General features: G+C 41.0%; 1 protein-coding gene across 2 annotated transcripts in view; it reads right to left on the reverse strand.

Moving 5' to 3' along the window:
- Positions 1–18,301, reverse strand: part of PPP2R2C (protein phosphatase 2 regulatory subunit Bgamma) — a 463,465-nt gene that overhangs the window by 106,462 nt on the left and 338,702 nt on the right. For both annotated transcript variants that reach the window (XM_069203156.1, XM_069203160.1), the window contains one exon: positions 12,540–12,709. In XM_069203156.1, the coding sequence (XP_069059257.1) occupies positions 12,540–12,709 (170 nt within the window). The remainder of the gene's footprint in view (positions 1–12,539; positions 12,710–18,301) is intronic.

Here is an 18,301-nt window from a genome sequence, read left to right on the forward strand (position 1 = left end):
CAGAGCTACCAGTTATCTGAAGTCAGATCAAAGTTACTGAGGAACTGGGCAACCCCTAACCAGTCAATTAGTTCAAAAGCTTTTGATATTTTGTGTGTGTCAGCATTAGTGGCTGAGTTGAGCCTCTTGAAGTCTGCAAAGAACCATAGTTCTGAGGGTTCATTTTGATGACAAGACAGGCAGACTTGATAAGAAAAACTATTTGAATGCTTGAATATTCAATTTCTCTTAGGCTCAGCATTTTGGACACTTCTTAATTTATGCTGACTTCAACTTGTCTGCCAGCCTGTAGAATTTATTTGTGACAGGCATGTTTTCACCGGTGTTTTTGCAGTGGACGCATCTGTTAATGAGCCCAAGGTCTGGTTAAACAAATCATGCCCCCAACTAGAGGCAGTCCCTTTGCTGTTTATCTGTCAGACTCAGAACAAGATTTACTCCCTCTAATGAGTCACCCATCTCAATCTGGAATAGGAGGACAGGAAGTACATCTCACCATGCTGTCACCATACACACCATACACATCATCCCTGTCAAAGTTAAGTTTAAGTCAATTGATATGTAAAAGGTGATGGGAGAAATAATTGAAAATACTGTAAACCGCATTCCAACTGCTTATTTTCCTCCCACTGTGCCACACAACAGAGACCAGCCCTAATAAAAATCAGCGCTAATCCTGCTCCTCATGTGAATAGTCCAATCCAAAAACTGCAAGTTGATCATCTAATTTCATGTGATGTTAAAACTCAAAATATTGTGTTACTTTTCATCCAAAGTTGAAGCAATCATGGGTATCGTTGCCAATGTGAAAAAGTAGAAATGGGTCAGCTGACATATATTTCAGTTAGGCACTTCAGGTTCTTGAGTTGATATCTAATGTGAACTGACAAGTTGACTAGTAAGAATCATCGTGTCTGCCAGCCTCACGAACACACAACTGACGTTTAAATAAAACATGACATTTTGATATGTTATAATAACCTCGAGATAGGCTCAAAGTGTCAAGCGAAGCACATTGTGTCAGAAAACATTGTATTTATTTACATTCACCTTCATATCCAAGATTACATTATTATCTTTGGATAAAGAATAATAAAATACTTTGAGTTTTAGCAGCACAGGAACTACATACTATTTCATTAATAGTTTTTCTAGATCATTCACTCCTACATTTCCCACAATTCACTGGTTAGAACGGTTCATTAGAAGGGTTAATCCCATTGGTGCCTACAGCAGCTGATTCCCTTAAAGTGCATGTCTTGCGTCAATTACTATGCACCTTGTTTGGGGGCAATTAAAAACATTCTTGGTGAAAGCTTTGGCTTGTGATTGAGAAATCAATTTTCCCAGTAGATATACAACTGACTTTCTTCCTTTGCCTGTGACTTGTCTTCGCCTCGAGTAGGGTATTCTCACTTCCTTTTTGTTACAGTCATCTTCCTAGATAGGTTCGTTTGCATGTAGCAATTCTACAAGTTCAAGTAAGCCCTTCAGAATAGATGTCATTTAACTCAGTCATAGTTTCGTTTTCATCATATACATTTAAATTGCATTTGGCCAGAGGCCCTGAAATACATGAAATAAAGCAAGTTTAGCAACTTTATAAAATCAAACCTTTTCTATGTTGCAAATGAATTTCTCATCCCAAATGCAACATCAAGAATGGGCAGCCAACTTGTAAATAATGCTGCATCACTATGATTAAAAATTGTATATTTTAAAAATATTGCACGCAAATACCACCATCCTAATGATGATAAAAAAAAAATCTAATACAAGATGCAAATCTGTGCATCTCCTTTGTAAAATATAAGTGCGATTTACCTTATTACAGTTAGCGTAGCATCGAAACCCATAAGAGATCGACCTGGGTGCATTCCTATTCTCCACCCCAGGAACTCAAAGCAACTGTTCTTGTAAAAGCTCTAAATAATTATAATACTCTTGAATTCCTAAATAATCTCTAATTAATATAAACAAATCTTTAGTCTATAAACATAGATCATCTTCTGTATCTTTTATCTTAACTTTTTCCACACCCTTTTCCTCCCATATGTTCCCAGTAAAACAAATTGCAAACCATAATGTCTTAGGAACCAATAGTTGAAAAACAAACGTGGATAATCTATGAACATTCATGTTACTAACATTCAGAGGGAAATTTATCAGCATTTTTCCAAAAGTTGCCAGGCACTAATACCAAGTTCAAGACTTACTGCTTGAAATATTGTGACCCAAATTTATACTTTTTTTGTGCCGCATTTGCGTCATTTTTTGAAGAGGAGGTGTTAATCCGTCCCAAAAGTGATGGTAAAGTGACGGATATACCACCAGCCGTATTACGAGTCCATTATATCCTATGGAACTCGTAATACGGCTGGTGGTATATCCGTCACATTTGGGACGGATTAACACCTCCTCCAAAGTTGTAATCCGGCCCAAAATGTCTTCTTGCAAACTGGTAAGCTTAGAATTCATTAGCAGTAAGTGAAAAGCAAACAATAAGCACCCCAAACAGCAAGGCCCTACCTAAGGTGAGTATGACTTGCCCAAGCCGATAGCCTTATAGAAATCTGCTGAGAACAAACTAAAGAAAAGTGGTGTCAGTAGGCAGCCATGTTTTAATCCATTCCGAGTAGAAATGCACTATGATAAGTGACCATCTTCTGACATTTCCACCTGAACACATGTTTGAGAGTTTATCACTTGGATAATTGCAAATAAATGAGTTGGTATCTCCTAAGATCTTAATTTTTCCTAAGTGAGTGATCTACCAGCTATAACTAATGCTTAACTAAGCAGTAAATTAAAAAAAAAAATTGCAATACACCTGTGATACCTCCTAAATGATAAAACATTGATCCATTGTAGAATCATTACGCTGGAACCATGCTTGCACTAAAGGAATTATCTAGTGTTCTTCAACCCAAGACTTTAATCTAATTAGAATTATTTTACTACATATATTTAACATCATTTAATAAACGGTATTAACCTATAGCAAGCAAGCTCACTTTTTAACCTGTAAAAAACTCTTTGACTATTGTTCCTCTCCAAGTTGAAGGAATCTTAACTTCAAACGTATAGATATTCAGTAATGCATGAATATGCCTTACTTCCACTTTAAGACTGATTAATTTAGGATTTGGGTATTTCTCTTTAAATCTCAGTAGATCACATCTCAAACAATTCAGCTGATGTATAAACATATTATTACTGATACTAGGGATGTATAGATTAACAAACTTAATACAAACCAGTTGTTCCTATCCATCACAATAGTCTATTTTATCAATGAGGCCACAACCCGAGCTCATGTGTAATTGCAGGCACCTGCAATTCATTTTAGTAGAAAATATGTATCAAGGCATCCTATCGGTTGAACCTTAATACCTTTTCGCCAGCATCTTAAACAAACACAGTCAAATCCAAGGTGGATGTCAGCCATGCTTATTGCAAAATTACAACCAAATTAATTGTTAAGAATTTGATAAAGTCAATTTTAGAAATGATGAAGACCATGTATATATATATATATATATATATAAATATAAGATGTATAAAAGATATATATACATATGTATATATACATATATATATATATACATATATATATATATATGCACACACACATACATACATGTAACAAAGAAAGATATATTATTGCTCAGAATGGGTTCTAGATCATTGTTTACATTGAGACATCTAGATTTTGATAATTCTTCAGTTCTGTATTTGAAAACCTTACCACAACACTCTTATGATCCTTATGATCTAATTTAGAATGATTGAGGGAAACAGTTCTTTGATCTAAAATGTTAACAATCTTAACAAAAGACCATGAGAATTTCCAACCCTAGCCCAGATAATATTAGCTTCTTTAACCAACTGAATGCCGATATTTACTAATTTCGAATCACATTTGCATACTTGTGTGCAATTATTTGAGATCAAAACATCTGTTTAGTTACCTCTTTGTTTTCTCTTATTTTAGCAAGCAAACCCCATGCATTTAATATCTGCTGATGAACTAGATTTTAAATTTAGGATATCATTAAATTGGCTTAGAATTCTCTGTTAATTCATGGGTTTCAATGTGGCTGAACATTTATCCATCCTAGCAGTGATTATATAAAGTTATGATCAGTAAGATCAGCTTACCAAAATATCCACCCCTTCATGCTGATTATGTTTTCTCGTAGTAGTCTAAAGTTAACATCTGACTCATTCAACCTAATATCACATCTTTCTAGGCCTGATTTGTTTACCTCTTCAGAGGTCTAAATGCGTACTTTTAGTTTTACATATAAGCCCTAAGGTGGTGTAAGCCTAGCTATGGTGCTTTCTGATAAAGCTAGATATTTACTCTTGTCTTCCTTTCTATATAATTGGGACGCCCCCTTCAGTCTTTTGGGTGCTCTTGGCTTTCCTATTGTATGTCTCTTCAATGTAAAGAGGTCTGCATTATTCCTGAAGGCCAATGAGATATATGTGCTGAGTCACTTTAAATCACAGCCCACAGTTAGCCCCACACTATCTCACCCTACCATTGAGGACAAGGGGAGTTTATTATTTATTGGTGATTAGTCTTAGGTAGTAATAATGTTTCCAAAATACCCTGAAAGGGTATACATTTCAACATTGATTTCGTTTTAATTATGTTCTTAACCAATTGCTCATTAAAGCATCTTCCACATCTATTGATTGATTTTATTTTATTTGTTCCTTATTTTTAACAGGGGTAAATGATAAATCTCCTGAAATACAGCTTAAGGATACCTTTTAATAAAAAATAGGAGACTGTGAGAGGGAGCCTGCTACGTTTGTTAAATCATTTAAAAATAGGCCCTTACTTCCTAAATTGCAAGTGCCACTTAATTTGTTTGTAGTAAGTGATTTTTCACCCATAGTAGACATATATACGTTACCTACATAACTTTATTTAACATGATTTTCAACAAAATGTCTCATTGGGAAATTCTGAGGGAGAAGTTTTCTTGTTTTAGTAAAGCAGTTGTTTTTTACATTTTGCCTGACCTATGGGACATCTCCATTTTAAAACAAAACTGGATCCCCAAACTAAACCAAACCTTTTCTGAAAATGGCATAATCCCTTGACCTTCCCCTTTATCTATCGTCGAGTAAGTGACATGTTTTCTCTCTGATGAGACACTGATGCTCTGTGTCAGCAGATTCCTGAGCTTTAGCAAAGGCAAGCCAGAGCTTGAGTCTCTGGGAGCCATTCAGAAATAGTGGGTTTAGCTAGTCTCCTACATTCCTCGAACCCACAGACAGTTATTCTTCATCTACACTCTCAAACAAAGTGCTTTGTGCCCAAATTTATAAATGAACCAACTGTTAGAAATGGGGTTTCTAGTTGGCAGAGGTGTACACCTTTGTCCAAGTAGGGACCACCATCCTAGTCAGGGTAAGTCACACACAATCCAAATTATCCTGTGCCCACTTCTGGTAGCTTGGCACTGAGCAGTCAGGCTTAACTTAGAAGGCAAAAAGGCAATGTGTAAAGTATTTGTGCAATAAATCATGCAATAACACAGTGAAAACACCACAAAAATACACCACACATACAGGTTTAGAAAAATATATTTATCTGAATGAATGAAGGTCAAAACGATCAAGTTCTGATAAGTACAAGTTGAAATATCACTTTTGCAATGATATAAACAGTTTGAAGTTTTTAAAAAGCAACAAGTGTCTCTTGCAGAACAAAGTACTTGTTATGCGTCAAAATTCCACGCACGGAGACCGCAGAGGAGGAGATGCGTGGAAAACAGAGGGTGTGCGTCGGATTTCAGGGCGCACACAGATGGTGTGTCGATTCTTTTCCACACGGCAAGGACTTTGCGTTGCATTTCCGGCACGCAGGCTTCAAATCATCTTTCCAATGCGGGGTATTTTGACGCCCAGGGATGGTGCGTGGAAGTCCTGGGCGTGCAGGGCGAAGTCACAGGTGCTGCGTCGATCTTGTGGGCGCAGCGGCGGAATTTCTGTTGCACGGCAAGCGCCGCATCGATTCTTCTCGCAGGAAGTTGGGCTGCGTCGGTCCGGCTTGGTGATGAGTCAATCCAGTGGGCTGTGCGTTGAAGTTCCGGTCGCAACTCTGGTGCTTCATCAATCTCCACTTGGGAAGCCAGGCTGCGTCGATCCGGTTCGGCAATGCAGTGATTCTTTCAGCGCTAGGCAGGCTGTGTGTCAATTCTGGCAGTCTGTGTCTTGATTTTTGTCGCACAAGGAGTTTCTTTGCAGACATGAAGTCTTTTTGGCCCTGAGACTTCAGGAAACAGGTGGTAAGCTCAATCCAAGCCCTTGGAGAGCACTTCTCAGCAGAGCCAGAGGCCAGCTAGGCAGCAGGGCAAAAGAAAGGCACCAGTCCTTTACAGCAAGCAGCCAGGCAGCTTCTCTTGCCAGATTGCAGGTTCTGGTGCAGAGTGTCTGTCCCAAGAAGTGTCTGAGATGGTATGGTCAGGGGCCCAGGTTATATGCCCAAAAGTGCCTTTGAAGTGGGGGAAACCTCAAAGAGTGGTTTTGAAGTGCACAAGGTCCCCTTTCAGTACAATCTTGTCTGCCATGGTCCAAGTAGGGGGTTTGGCAGTCCTTGGTGTGAGAGCAGGCCCGTGTCCTTTGAAATGCAAGTGTCAGGCCCTCCACCCTTCCAACCCAGGAAGACTCATTCAGTATGCAGATGTGTGCAGGTGTGACTGAGCATCCTGTGGTTGTGGTTGTCTGAGAGAAATGCACAAGGGAGCTGTCAACCAGCCCAGTCCAGACGTGGATTGGAGAATGGCTGTAAGGCACAGAAGGATTTTAAGGATTTTAAGTGCAGAGAAATGCTCCCCTTCTAAAAGTAGCATTTCTAAATAGTAATATAAAATCCAACCTCACCAGTCAGCAGGATTTCCACTACCAGGACATATAAAATACACAGGTGTATGTCCTGCCTTTTACCTACATAGTACCCTGCCCTATGGGCTATCTAGGGCCTACTTTAGGGGTGACTTATAGGTAGAAAAATTGGAGTTTAAGGCTTGGCAAGTACTTTTACATGCCAAGCCGAAGTGGCAGTGAAACTGCACACACAGGCCTGGCAATGGCAGGCCTGAGACATGGTTAAGGGGCTACTTATGTGGTGGCGCAATCATTGCTACAGGCCCACTAGTAACATTTAATTAACAGGCCCTGGGCACATGTAGTGCACTTTACTATGGACTTGCAAGTAATTTAAACATGCCAATTGGGTATGAGCCAATGTCACAATGTTTTAAGGGAGAGAGCATATGCACTTCAGCACTGGTTAGCAGTTGTAAAGTGCACAGAGTCCTAAAACCAGCAAAAACAGTGTCAACATGTGGAGGGAGGCAGGCAAAAAGTTGGGGGTGACCACCCTAGGGCTGCCAGGTCTGACACCAACTGTTAAATGAAGCCCAACAGGAGCTGATCTTTGACACATGTATGCCCTCAACATCAGCTTCCTGGTCTCGAGGATCAGTGAAGCAGGATTCTATGCTTTGGAGGCCAATCCGGAAACAATTGGAGGAGCTAGCTTCCTTCGCTGCTCAAGTCTACATTAAGTTTGTATTCAGACCGAACTGTCGAGCAAAGTAACTAAAATGAAGCCCGGCAAGAGCCTTCAGCTACTGCTCTTTTTCTGGGATGCCTGTTCTATTGTTCATGGGCTCGTTATCCCCACAATTGCCTTCAAAGCTATCCGGGCACAAGCAAACACAATACCCATTGGAGGAACTAACACTGTGTGGCTGCCCATTCCAAATTCTACAAATCATTTTTTAGCAAGTGGTGCACAAGCAGGGCAGGACTGACAGTTACTTTCTTCTTGGTAGTCCTCCCATGCTGGGTTAGCCCTACATAAGGTTGGTATCAGAACTTATTTTGAACATCTATTAACGAGTTTTTGCAAATTATACTGAGAAGACCAGCTTGTTAACCACATTATGCATGCTTGTACCTGTGCCTCTCAACCATTTAAATGCATCTCACAGTCTTGGCAAGAACCTTAACCGTTTCTTCAAGATAAGGCTTCAATCACCTATTGATATCAGGGAACTCTCTCTTCCATCACTGGGCCACTCTCAAATCCCAATCCGTCACTTACTATCCCTGAGGACGGACTTTAAAGCAGGAGCTTGTTTGTACTGTCTTAATCTTCTCACAATGTCCTTCCTGAGACAGATGAAACAAGGCCTCCTTATTACGCATGCTTCAAGAGGCAGAATCTGACCTTGGTACCCATTCTCCTTCTATCCTGAAGAGGAATTGGATTGTCCATCCTTATTCAAGATCTGGAAACCCTTGGAAAATGTATTTTGTTCTCTTGGTTCCTGCCTCCACTCTGTTTCACGGAAGGGGCCTTAATCAATTTCCTCGTAATGTTCTGTGGGATTTTATGGACACTCTAGGACTCATCCAGAGAGACAGGCTCTCTGAAGTCTGCTGAATCCACTATGTGTTAGTCAGAATTGGAAAACAGTAAATCAGGATGTGTCCTTCATGATCAATTTATACAATTCTACTTGAGTAGCAACATTACTGGTGTTTACCAGAGCATCTAGTCCTTTGAAATCCTCCTAGGTTATGGAGATGGTTTAGGGATGTCCCTGAATTTCTCATATGCTTTTCAGTACTCGCACCAAGACTCCTCACCAAAACATTGCTAATGTTTCTGTGCTGTGTATGCCGCTTAGATCCTAAAGTAAGAACCGCACACGTCTTTGATGCAGGCACTTCACCAGAATCATCACCACCCAGTTCCCCTCATCATTCTGATCATTGAACAGCACAAGTCCAAATTTTGGACACAGTTGTCCGGTCCATCACTAACATCATTACACTGTAACACTTCTGTTTCTATAGACTAAAATTAGTTTTGAGTTTCATATTATTTTTTATGAAACTTGTTTGGTTTTTGCTATAATTTGTAACCCTCTCCATATGATTTTGCACACCCTAGCTGCAGCTTACTTATTTCATGTTTTATCTTTTATTAACTTTAGCAGGACCAAAACATTTCTAGCTGTATTGTCATTTTTTTGTTAGTTGTTACACATGTCACATTTATTTACCCTGAGGAAAGCCTGCTACTCGCGTCAAGGTATCGTTTACCTTTTAGGATTCCGGTTGTTTAGGCCTTGTGGGTGCGCACTGGGCAGCTCACATCAAGGCAGTGACTTTTTTCCGCCATAGCTTAATGATACGATTTCCTACCGTCATCCTTAACCTTTACAACTTTAAATTGTCATAGGGGACGTATACTCTCGTGTTACACCAGAAGGGATACGAACACTCTTTCATAGGTCCGTGTCAAGAGTTCAGGTAGTTCTCCCGGGTTTTTAAGCCAGGGATCGTAGTAGATTCATCAGTCTAGAACAGCAGAAGCAGTTAAAGTATTTTGAGTAATTTATGATGCTATAGTGTTAGGTAATTTGGCTTAGATGTCTTTGTATTTATTGTCAGTCATTTAAATTACCATAATCTGCTAAACTGCACAACCATCATTGCAAGGTCAGATTGAGAATAGTCTAAAATTGTATTTAGTTTTAGTCCATTTATTTTTCACATTTGGAAATAGAAATCATATTGCACAAGGTTCTAAAGAGGTCCGACAAAAAGACTACAAAAGATAATTAGTAAGTAGAAGCAGTTAATCGAAAGATTTAAGAGAACAGGTGGATTGTCAGTTGTTACGAAAAAGAGAGAGAAGAGAGTACAGTTGACTCTGGCAATTTATGGAAGGACATTCCAAAAAACAGACTATCAAGATGTAAATCTTCTGCCACTGATAGCTGAATGAGTCTTAGTTGTGTCATTGGCAACATTCGCTTCTGGGGTCATTCGCTTCTGGTGTCCCGAGGCCACATTCTCGTGGATCCTCAAATTTAGGACCAAGAACACCTCTTAGCGCTTGACTCTCAGGTAATGAGGCAGAGCAGTCTGAGGCTGACGAATGGTGGCGCTGTGGGCTAGAAATTATTCTCTGGTCATTGATATTTCTGTAAAAACGTCAATGCACGCAGAACTGAATACTACACACACAATTGCAAATATTTCAAAGATGTTAGGATGGATGACACATTTGAACTTCTCTTATGAGGCCTGACGACATAAACAGAGTGCAAATCACATACCATAAGAAGTGTCATGGGGGAAACTAATCCCATCAATGTAGTTAGTCTCTTCCCGTTATCTGTTCATTACCATGTGAAAATATATGCACCAGTAGGCCTGTTCCTAATAGCCAGCAATACCCCTACACAGGCCAATTAGATCACATATAAATTTTCTTTATAAACAGGGTTAGACCTATTGATTTTGTTGAGTTTTTCTCAATTCAACAAGGAAAGACCTACAACGTATAGCAATAAATTTCACCTTTACTAAAACAAGCTTTCTGGCTTTAGTATAAACAAGACCCTTTAAAAATAAGCCCAGCATCAAAGACATACCACTGCAATCTACTAGACCTAAAAGCAGCAGAGGACCAAGCTCCTTAGCCAGACTCAAGAATATTGATCCTGGAGCTGGAACCCTCTACCGCCCCAGCTCTCTCTTTGTCCTGGTTGCCTAGCAAACAGGACGCTTTCAGTAAAAATAAAGACGTGCACTACTGCCCTATGAGATGGATCCTTCTCTCATGATTTACTTGCTTTTGATTTTTTTGAGCATGTGGGATTCCCAGCTCTTGTGTTTTGCACTGAAGGTGCAACAGTGGGGGCAGCTGTATGTGATTTGTTTGGGGACCACCCAGCAGTTCCAGAGGCTACACAAGCTTGGTAGCTTTTGCCACTGCCCAGCATTTGATTCCTCTGTTGCTGCTTCCTCTGTAACCTCCTTCTGTATTTGCATGGGGATTGAGCAACCATGCTGGGGCCCTGGAGAAAATTTTTACTTGTATTTTGTATTTGTATTTATAGAGTGCATTCCGGCCATACCACTGAAGCGCTGAGGAGTGAGTGAAGCAGGAGGTTCCCTAAAGAGACGTAAGCATCAAAGAGAGAAACCGAATAAGCCCGCCCTAATTAGAAGAGCCCTTATATATCTGGCTATGCTAGTGAGGCCCCAGGACTCCAGTGGGATGGGCTCCTTCATCTCTTAGGGGAAAGTATAAGCATGCATGTGGGATTGTGCAGCGGTTGCCCAGAGGAACCCAACCCCAAAAGTGCTCCCCAGGCCATAAGGAATAATTGCTTGAGATTTTGTTTCAGAAGCAGATGCCAAAAATCCTAGATTGAAAACACTGCACCGAGCAGTCTCTGTTGGAGGGTTTGTGGCAATCTGCACCTGCTCCAGCCACCCGTGCCACCCTCCAAGGGCCTCCTGACCCCCAGAATTTCAATTAAGCCTCAGGGTAGCCTCCGGCACTGTTGTTTTTAGCAGCTTAGCTGGAGGGGCTTGGGCTTGCCTTCCTGCGCACCCCCTTAATCTCCCCACCTGGGGCCATCATCATTACATCTTCATAGTGCTTCACTGTAGACCTCTCTCTTCTTGCCTGCACTGCCCGGCCACCCACTTACAGGGTGACTGTGCGCAACAACAAAACATATTACAGACATTTTTTAAAAACGGAACTTTAACTTACTAATTGCACAAGGTTTAATACGCAAGTAAATAAGAATACCTTTCAAACCTTAAAAATCATAAACATTCTTTAATGGTTGGCTTCACTATTTCAAAATATCACATCTTTGTTTTACTATTTTACCTGAGATTCTAACATTGGACAGGCCAATTCCCCCTCTCCTGTGTTCAACTCAACCTATACTTCCTACAAACTTCTGACACCATGCTGTTCACAACAACCTTCCCCTTTTGCTCATAAGTGCTTGGAGGTTGCTTTGCAATGGTGATCAATACAAAAGTAATAAATGTATAGGGGCATATTTACAAGCCCCTGGTGCCACCTTAGTGCTGACATAGCATTATTTTTTTTACGCTAAAATGGTGCTAAGGTTGCTTTTCTGCTGCACCATATTTACAAAGTGACTCAATGCTTGCATTGCACCACTTTGCGACCCCTTGTGCCACATTATTCCTGCGTCAGGCATAATGTATGCAAAGGAGTGGGGGCGTTCCGACGTGGGTGGGGGGGCTGAACAAATGGTGCAGTGAAATTTACAACATTTCACTGTGCCATTTTTTCTATCATTTTTAACACTTGCTCAGAGCAGGTGTTTAAATGACGCACCCATTATATTCAATGGGCCTCCGTTTGCTGTGCTGCACTAGCGTCAATATTTTTGACACTAGTGTAGCAAAGCGCCACAATAGCATCAAAAATGTTGACGCTATTGTGCTAACGACCGCCATGGTGCACCGTATTGTAAATACAGAGCAACCATAGTATTGTTAGGTGCCAGTAGGGGGGGGGGGGCGCTAGAAAAGTGATGCATTATCTATGATGCGCAACTTTCTTGTAAATATGCCCCACATATGAAAAAGGTGATAATCTGGTCACAATATTCTCATACATACTGTCACAGGAGTAATTATGAGAGGCAAATACATACCTGGTATATTTCTATGGGCTTACTTTCCATGTTTAGATCCCATACTTTGACAGTGAGGTAATCTCTTGTTAGCATGTAGCGCCCACTATGACTGAATTTGACATCTGAAACTGATGAGATGATTTCGGAAAAAAATGATCTATTGCCAGGATCTTCTGGTTCCTCAAAAACTGTTAGAAAGATAAAGAGGGAAACAAATACCATCAATAAAGTATCCTCATTTATTTTATTGGTAATATGCACATGAGTTTACAGAGCTCTTAATAGCCCATGACCAAGCCCAGCTTTAGCGCTGGTGGCGCCCAGTGTGACAGTGTTTGTTGGCGCCCCCCCAATAACCACCTCCGTCACAGATTCCCTTTAACGGTGCACCTTAAGTCTCCATAACCACTCACTCTCAGATGCATTTAGTTATGTTTATAGCGCCACCCATGCCTGAATAGGATGTCAGAGCACTTCACATCTCACACACACATTACACAGAAACAATCATCATACATGTGTAAATGAGTGTATTGGAAACGGTAATGAGACAGAGGACTACATGGTGTAGGAGTCGCATGTTATTCATACTGGTAGGCAGTATAGTTTGAGTGCTTGGTCTGGAAAATCCCAAACTCAATATTTAAAATGTAACATCATGATGGGGGGGGTTCCCTTTGACAATAAGAAATTATTTCTACTCAAATGAACTGGTTTTGCAACATCAGATTAATGAAATACTGAAGAAAAAATCATAATGCTCTAAACTATACCTTCCAGTTTGCATGCAGCTCTTTGATGACAGGTATTTGCTCACTGTTCTGTATTAGGATTTGAATTTATAAATTGCAAGCAACAAAAGGATCTCTGGACAAAAGTAGAAACCCACTGACCTATTCACATTATATGCACTTTGGGCCATATGTACGAACACTTTTTCCCATAGACACAGAATGGGTGAAAACCTTTGCTACATCTGGCCCTTTGTGATCTGCATGGTGGGTGTTCTTTGGAGAAGGCATATTAACCCTCTAAGCCAGCACTACCTCATGTTGAGTCAAAACCTCCACAATTCAAAACTCTAGTCACTCTCCAGGAAGAACATTAATCATGGAGTGATCTTGAAATATTTATTGTTGCCTGAAACAGCTGGAGGCAAGAAATGCCACAGCAGGTGCTTTTACAACCAAAATATATTTGCAAACCATCACCCCCATCCGAAGTCAGCACCCGGTGCGGTGGCACCAGTCGCACTGCCCCAGAGCCGGCCCTTCCCATGACAAACGTTGTCTTGGGCTAACTGTGGCTCTTTCAAAATCACTGTGAAATCTTGAACTAAATGGGGGTTGTCTGGATCAGTAAAATACGCTAATTTATTTCATTGTTTAGTTACTAACACCAGTTTTTAATGAGTCACAAAATGCACTTTTACTTGCAAGCATTGCAAAGCAATCTGTTCTCAGTTGTTCACACAGGCAGGATAAGCCATGATAGGGACAAGTATAAGTGAGATAATGTGTACAAAAATCTGGGGCGTATCTCATAAAGTCAACTGGTGTCGTAAGTACTTAAAGAGCTGACACAGTGCTATTTTACCACTTTGTGCAATGGTAGATGGCTGCTTGTCACAGGAACTTTAAAAGCATCTGCTACTTTAGCTGGAAATGTAGCAGCATTTATCGTAAACCACAGACCATAACACAATAACATAGACGAAGTGACATAACAACACAAATAAAAAATACAAGAGCACAACACAGCATAATATTGCAATGATGCAGCACACATTCAGAATGGCATACAAACAACTCCCATCACCACCACAATAACATGGCACACAATAAATATGCATAAACATTCTAGTCAAATGTTTCCACCTCCAGAAACCCGCTTTCATAGTACAGTGGATGAATGTATTTTTACTAACTACTGTCTCACCAAGAACATGAACTAGTACCAGTCAAAAACATTTTATGACCAGGCCTCTTGTGAAATGGCTGTGCAAAATTGTGGGAGTGTGGTGCTCCTACAAGCCTCCTAGAGTGCACCAACGCTAGTGTTTCCCGATTGGTTAGGAACAATGTGACCTACTGGTGTGAATGAATGACAGGGAGGTTGTGCCTGTGATGTACCTGGGCTGGGTCTGGTGTGAGTGACAACAGCTGCTAATTGGTTCTTTGCCTAAAGAACTATGACTGTGGATAGATGGTGTAAAGTTCTGGGAGGGTCACGGAGAAGCTGCCAAGCAGGGCATGTATGTGGTGGCTGGATTTGGTCTTGACATAGCTATGCTATGGAAAATGCTCCTATGTAAGTACATTATAACAGGATTCTTCTTGCATGATGCACTTGAAAATCCAATTTAAGTTGCAGACATTTATTTTTCTTGTTAATGATGCTGTATACACATATAATTAACAGTTGTATATAATGCTTATGCTTTCAGTGGGTATAAGGGTTTTTTGCATATGTGAAATGAACTATGTATTTATATGTGTCCTTTTCGTGGGGGTGGGAGTTGAAAAGGGAGATGTCTAACTTCAAAGTGCAACTTAAAAGCAGGACTAGATGGTTGGGATTCTTCACTTTAAATAACAGGGGCAAAAAAGACTAGGTTGTACACAATTACTTCAAAGCCTCGCTCCCATGCAGGTTGATGGGGAGATGTTTAATCATGGAAGATTGAAAATACATGTTTGTGTTATTCAAATTAAGCTATCAATGTGTTACTATCTACAGATATTTCCTATTTATGTTGACTTTACTAAGACTGATACTCAGCTTTGCAATAGAATACTATATCTGAAATTACAAGCAGGACATTTTTAACAACCTATATTCTTTGGCATCTCTAAACAATTTTACAAATATTTATTTTGCATTACTTAGTCACCTTGGTAAGTGGAGAAAACAGCTGCAGTTTTTTTATTACAAAATGAATTAAATGTGATTGTTAATGCAACATACTAACACTTCTAATTAGAACTTCAGAAGACTTTGAAAGCATTTAGAATCCTCAAAGGTATTGGAGGACACCCAAATCAACATTCTAGAGGTCTAGTAATGCCTGACCTATAGTACTGACGTCCACAATTCCTGGCCCTGTTCCAAATATATACTGGTTTACAGACCCTGAGGGGGTTTTGAAATTCTACAATCTTGAAACTGTTGATTTTATTTTGCAACAAATTAATGGGTTTCTGGCAAATCTGCTAGGCATGGTGGAATGTGCTTAGAAGCCTTACCTGTTGGTAAATTACATAAATATTACCAAGACTGAGATTCTGGTCCAAGAGGAGCAGAGCCAGACTCACAGCCTTCGGATTTAGCTTCTAATCCCAGGGCTGACTCCACCCACCTTCCTGAAAGCTTGAGGTCATAGGCATCAACATGTAGCACTCAGTCCTTTAGGAAACCATCCCACGTTTTTAGCCAGGTCATAGGGTGGAGTTGAGGAAGGCTCTGACCCCATCACATCTAGACTTCTGTTTCATCATTCAAACTTGACTTTCAATGCAGTTCAGGCAGCAACAGTGTGTCTCAGTCTCCGAAATCATGGCCACAGAAAAGTATTCTCTACTTGTCCACCAGCTTCCAGTGGATGTAAAGATCAAATTTAACGTCATCAGAATGGTAGAGAAAACATGTTGGCGCAACTGTAAAGAGGAAGTGGCAACCGCTATATCTCGACTAGGAATCTGAACGAATGCACAATTGATCCACCAATGAACCTACGATTTCCTCAACCAAGAAAGTTGTTCACTGGGAGTAAATGGTCTTAAGTTAAGAGGTACACTGACCCTAAACTTATTTCAGAACACAATCTTATGGTTTAATAAATGCCACAAAATTGAAATATTTAAACTTGTGTTGAATGATCCTCGTGCCTCACGACTGAGGAATGTTGATCTCACTGCATCCCAGAACAGACACAGTTGCATGATGCATCTTTAATGGAGGCCCTCACAACCCTCCGCAAGCAAGGTACTTTGTTCAGCAGGCCTAACAGGGTCTCTGTAGCCAGCCCACGCTCCATCACTGACGGCCTGAGCTTGTGACTTTATCCCAGTCTGGCATGACCAGATATCCACAGTTGATGCTTTGTGCTTCTTGGCCCTATTTTCATTGAAATCCTTAAACTTGCACATCCCGGTTTCACTGTTTGGATTTTTATCATTTTGGTCTTCTTTTATTTATTATAATTTGCTCCATTTTTCTAAATTGGTCTGGTATTTTTCTTGTTCTGTGTTTTTACTTTATAAATGTTTTAGTGCTGCATAAATACTTTACACATTGCCTCTAAGTTAAGACGGATTGCTCTGTGCCAAGCTACCAGAAGGTTGAGTACAGGGTTAGGGTTTGCTTGTACCTCACCCTGACAAGAGTTGTGGTTGCTCCTTGAGTGGGGTTTCACCCTCCCTCAACCAGTAACCCAATTTCTCAAATTGGTGTTAAGCGGTGAGGATTAGGACTTGTGTTTGTGCAGTGCCATACAGTGATTGTCTGTTACACTTAAAATTCTAGATAAATATTCTGAGAGCAATGCAAGTTTTAAATTGTTCTTGACAGGGCTTTTTGATTTTTTTCTAAATTCACCTTTACTCTACATGACTGTTGGTGTCTTTAGCTTCACCTGCAAAAATGGAATTTTAGCTCCTCAATTTACTGCTAAGCTCAAAGAATTTTGTAAGGAGATTGGGCTGACCACCAAGAAGACGAAGGTCCAAAAGGCTTGGAGGACATGGGTGGAGACCCACCAGTTGCTAGTCACAACAAAGGAACAGGCCTGAACATACTGTCTATGGATAGTCTGAGAGGATAGTCAGGAGGACCAAGGAGCTGGAAGAATGGCCCAGGTGCCTGCCAAGAAGAGGAAGGACAAGGAGTGCAGGAAACCCGCTTCTGAAACTCCCAGAGTCTGGGAGGAGGTGAAGGTGATGCCCAGGAGCCAACAGGGGAGGACATTGCCAGCCTGGGCAACCTACCTGAACTGACCAACTGGCAGAAGAAATAGGGTCCCTTCAAAGAAGAATTCTGCAAGACACAGGAGGAGTGCCCTACTCTGGTTAGCCTACGGCAATAGGCCAATGCCCAGGCAGCTAGCGGTATCTCTTGTGGTCATCTGATCTATTGAGGGAATGGTTTCCTGTATAGCGAGCCTAAGATTCCTGAGCCTGGTGCAACCTGTGTGTTGGTGATCTTCTAGTGCTACAGGGCTTTCCTACTGGAGCTGCCTCATGATATTCCCCTGGCAGGTCATCTAGGGCAGTACAAGACCTGTGAATGGCTTGTCACCCACTTTCGTTGGCCCTGGAGAGGATGGCCTCATACATTCTGCATGTCATGCCCCACCTGCCAGGCCACTGACAAGTCAGAAGGGAAGGGCAAGGCTCTCCTGCAACCACTTCCTGTTATTGGCACTTTTCTCAAATAGGTGGGCATTTACATTGTTGGGCATCTGGCCCCAAGACAGCCCTTGGCAACAGGCTCTTTCTGGTCTTGGTGGACCATGTCACCCGGTACTCGGAGGCTATCCCTCTGAGGACAGTGACTGTGCCCGCAGTGGCCAGGTCACTGATAGGGATATTTACCTCTGTGGGGTTCCCCAAGGAGTTAGTATCTGATCGTGGTACCACCTTTGTGTCTGCAAATAAGTCTATACTCTACCATCCCCAAACTAATGAACTTGTTGAGAGGTTCAACAAAACCCTAAAGGGTACTATCATGGACCTGTCAGAGCCCCTGAGGCAAAAGTGGGATGTACTCCTGCTATGCCTGTT

This window comes from Pleurodeles waltl, chromosome 1_2 (genome assembly GCF_031143425.1).
Source record: "Pleurodeles waltl isolate 20211129_DDA chromosome 1_2, aPleWal1.hap1.20221129, whole genome shotgun sequence".
In the NCBI taxonomy this organism is placed as follows: domain Eukaryota; kingdom Metazoa; phylum Chordata; class Amphibia; order Caudata; family Salamandridae; genus Pleurodeles; species Pleurodeles waltl.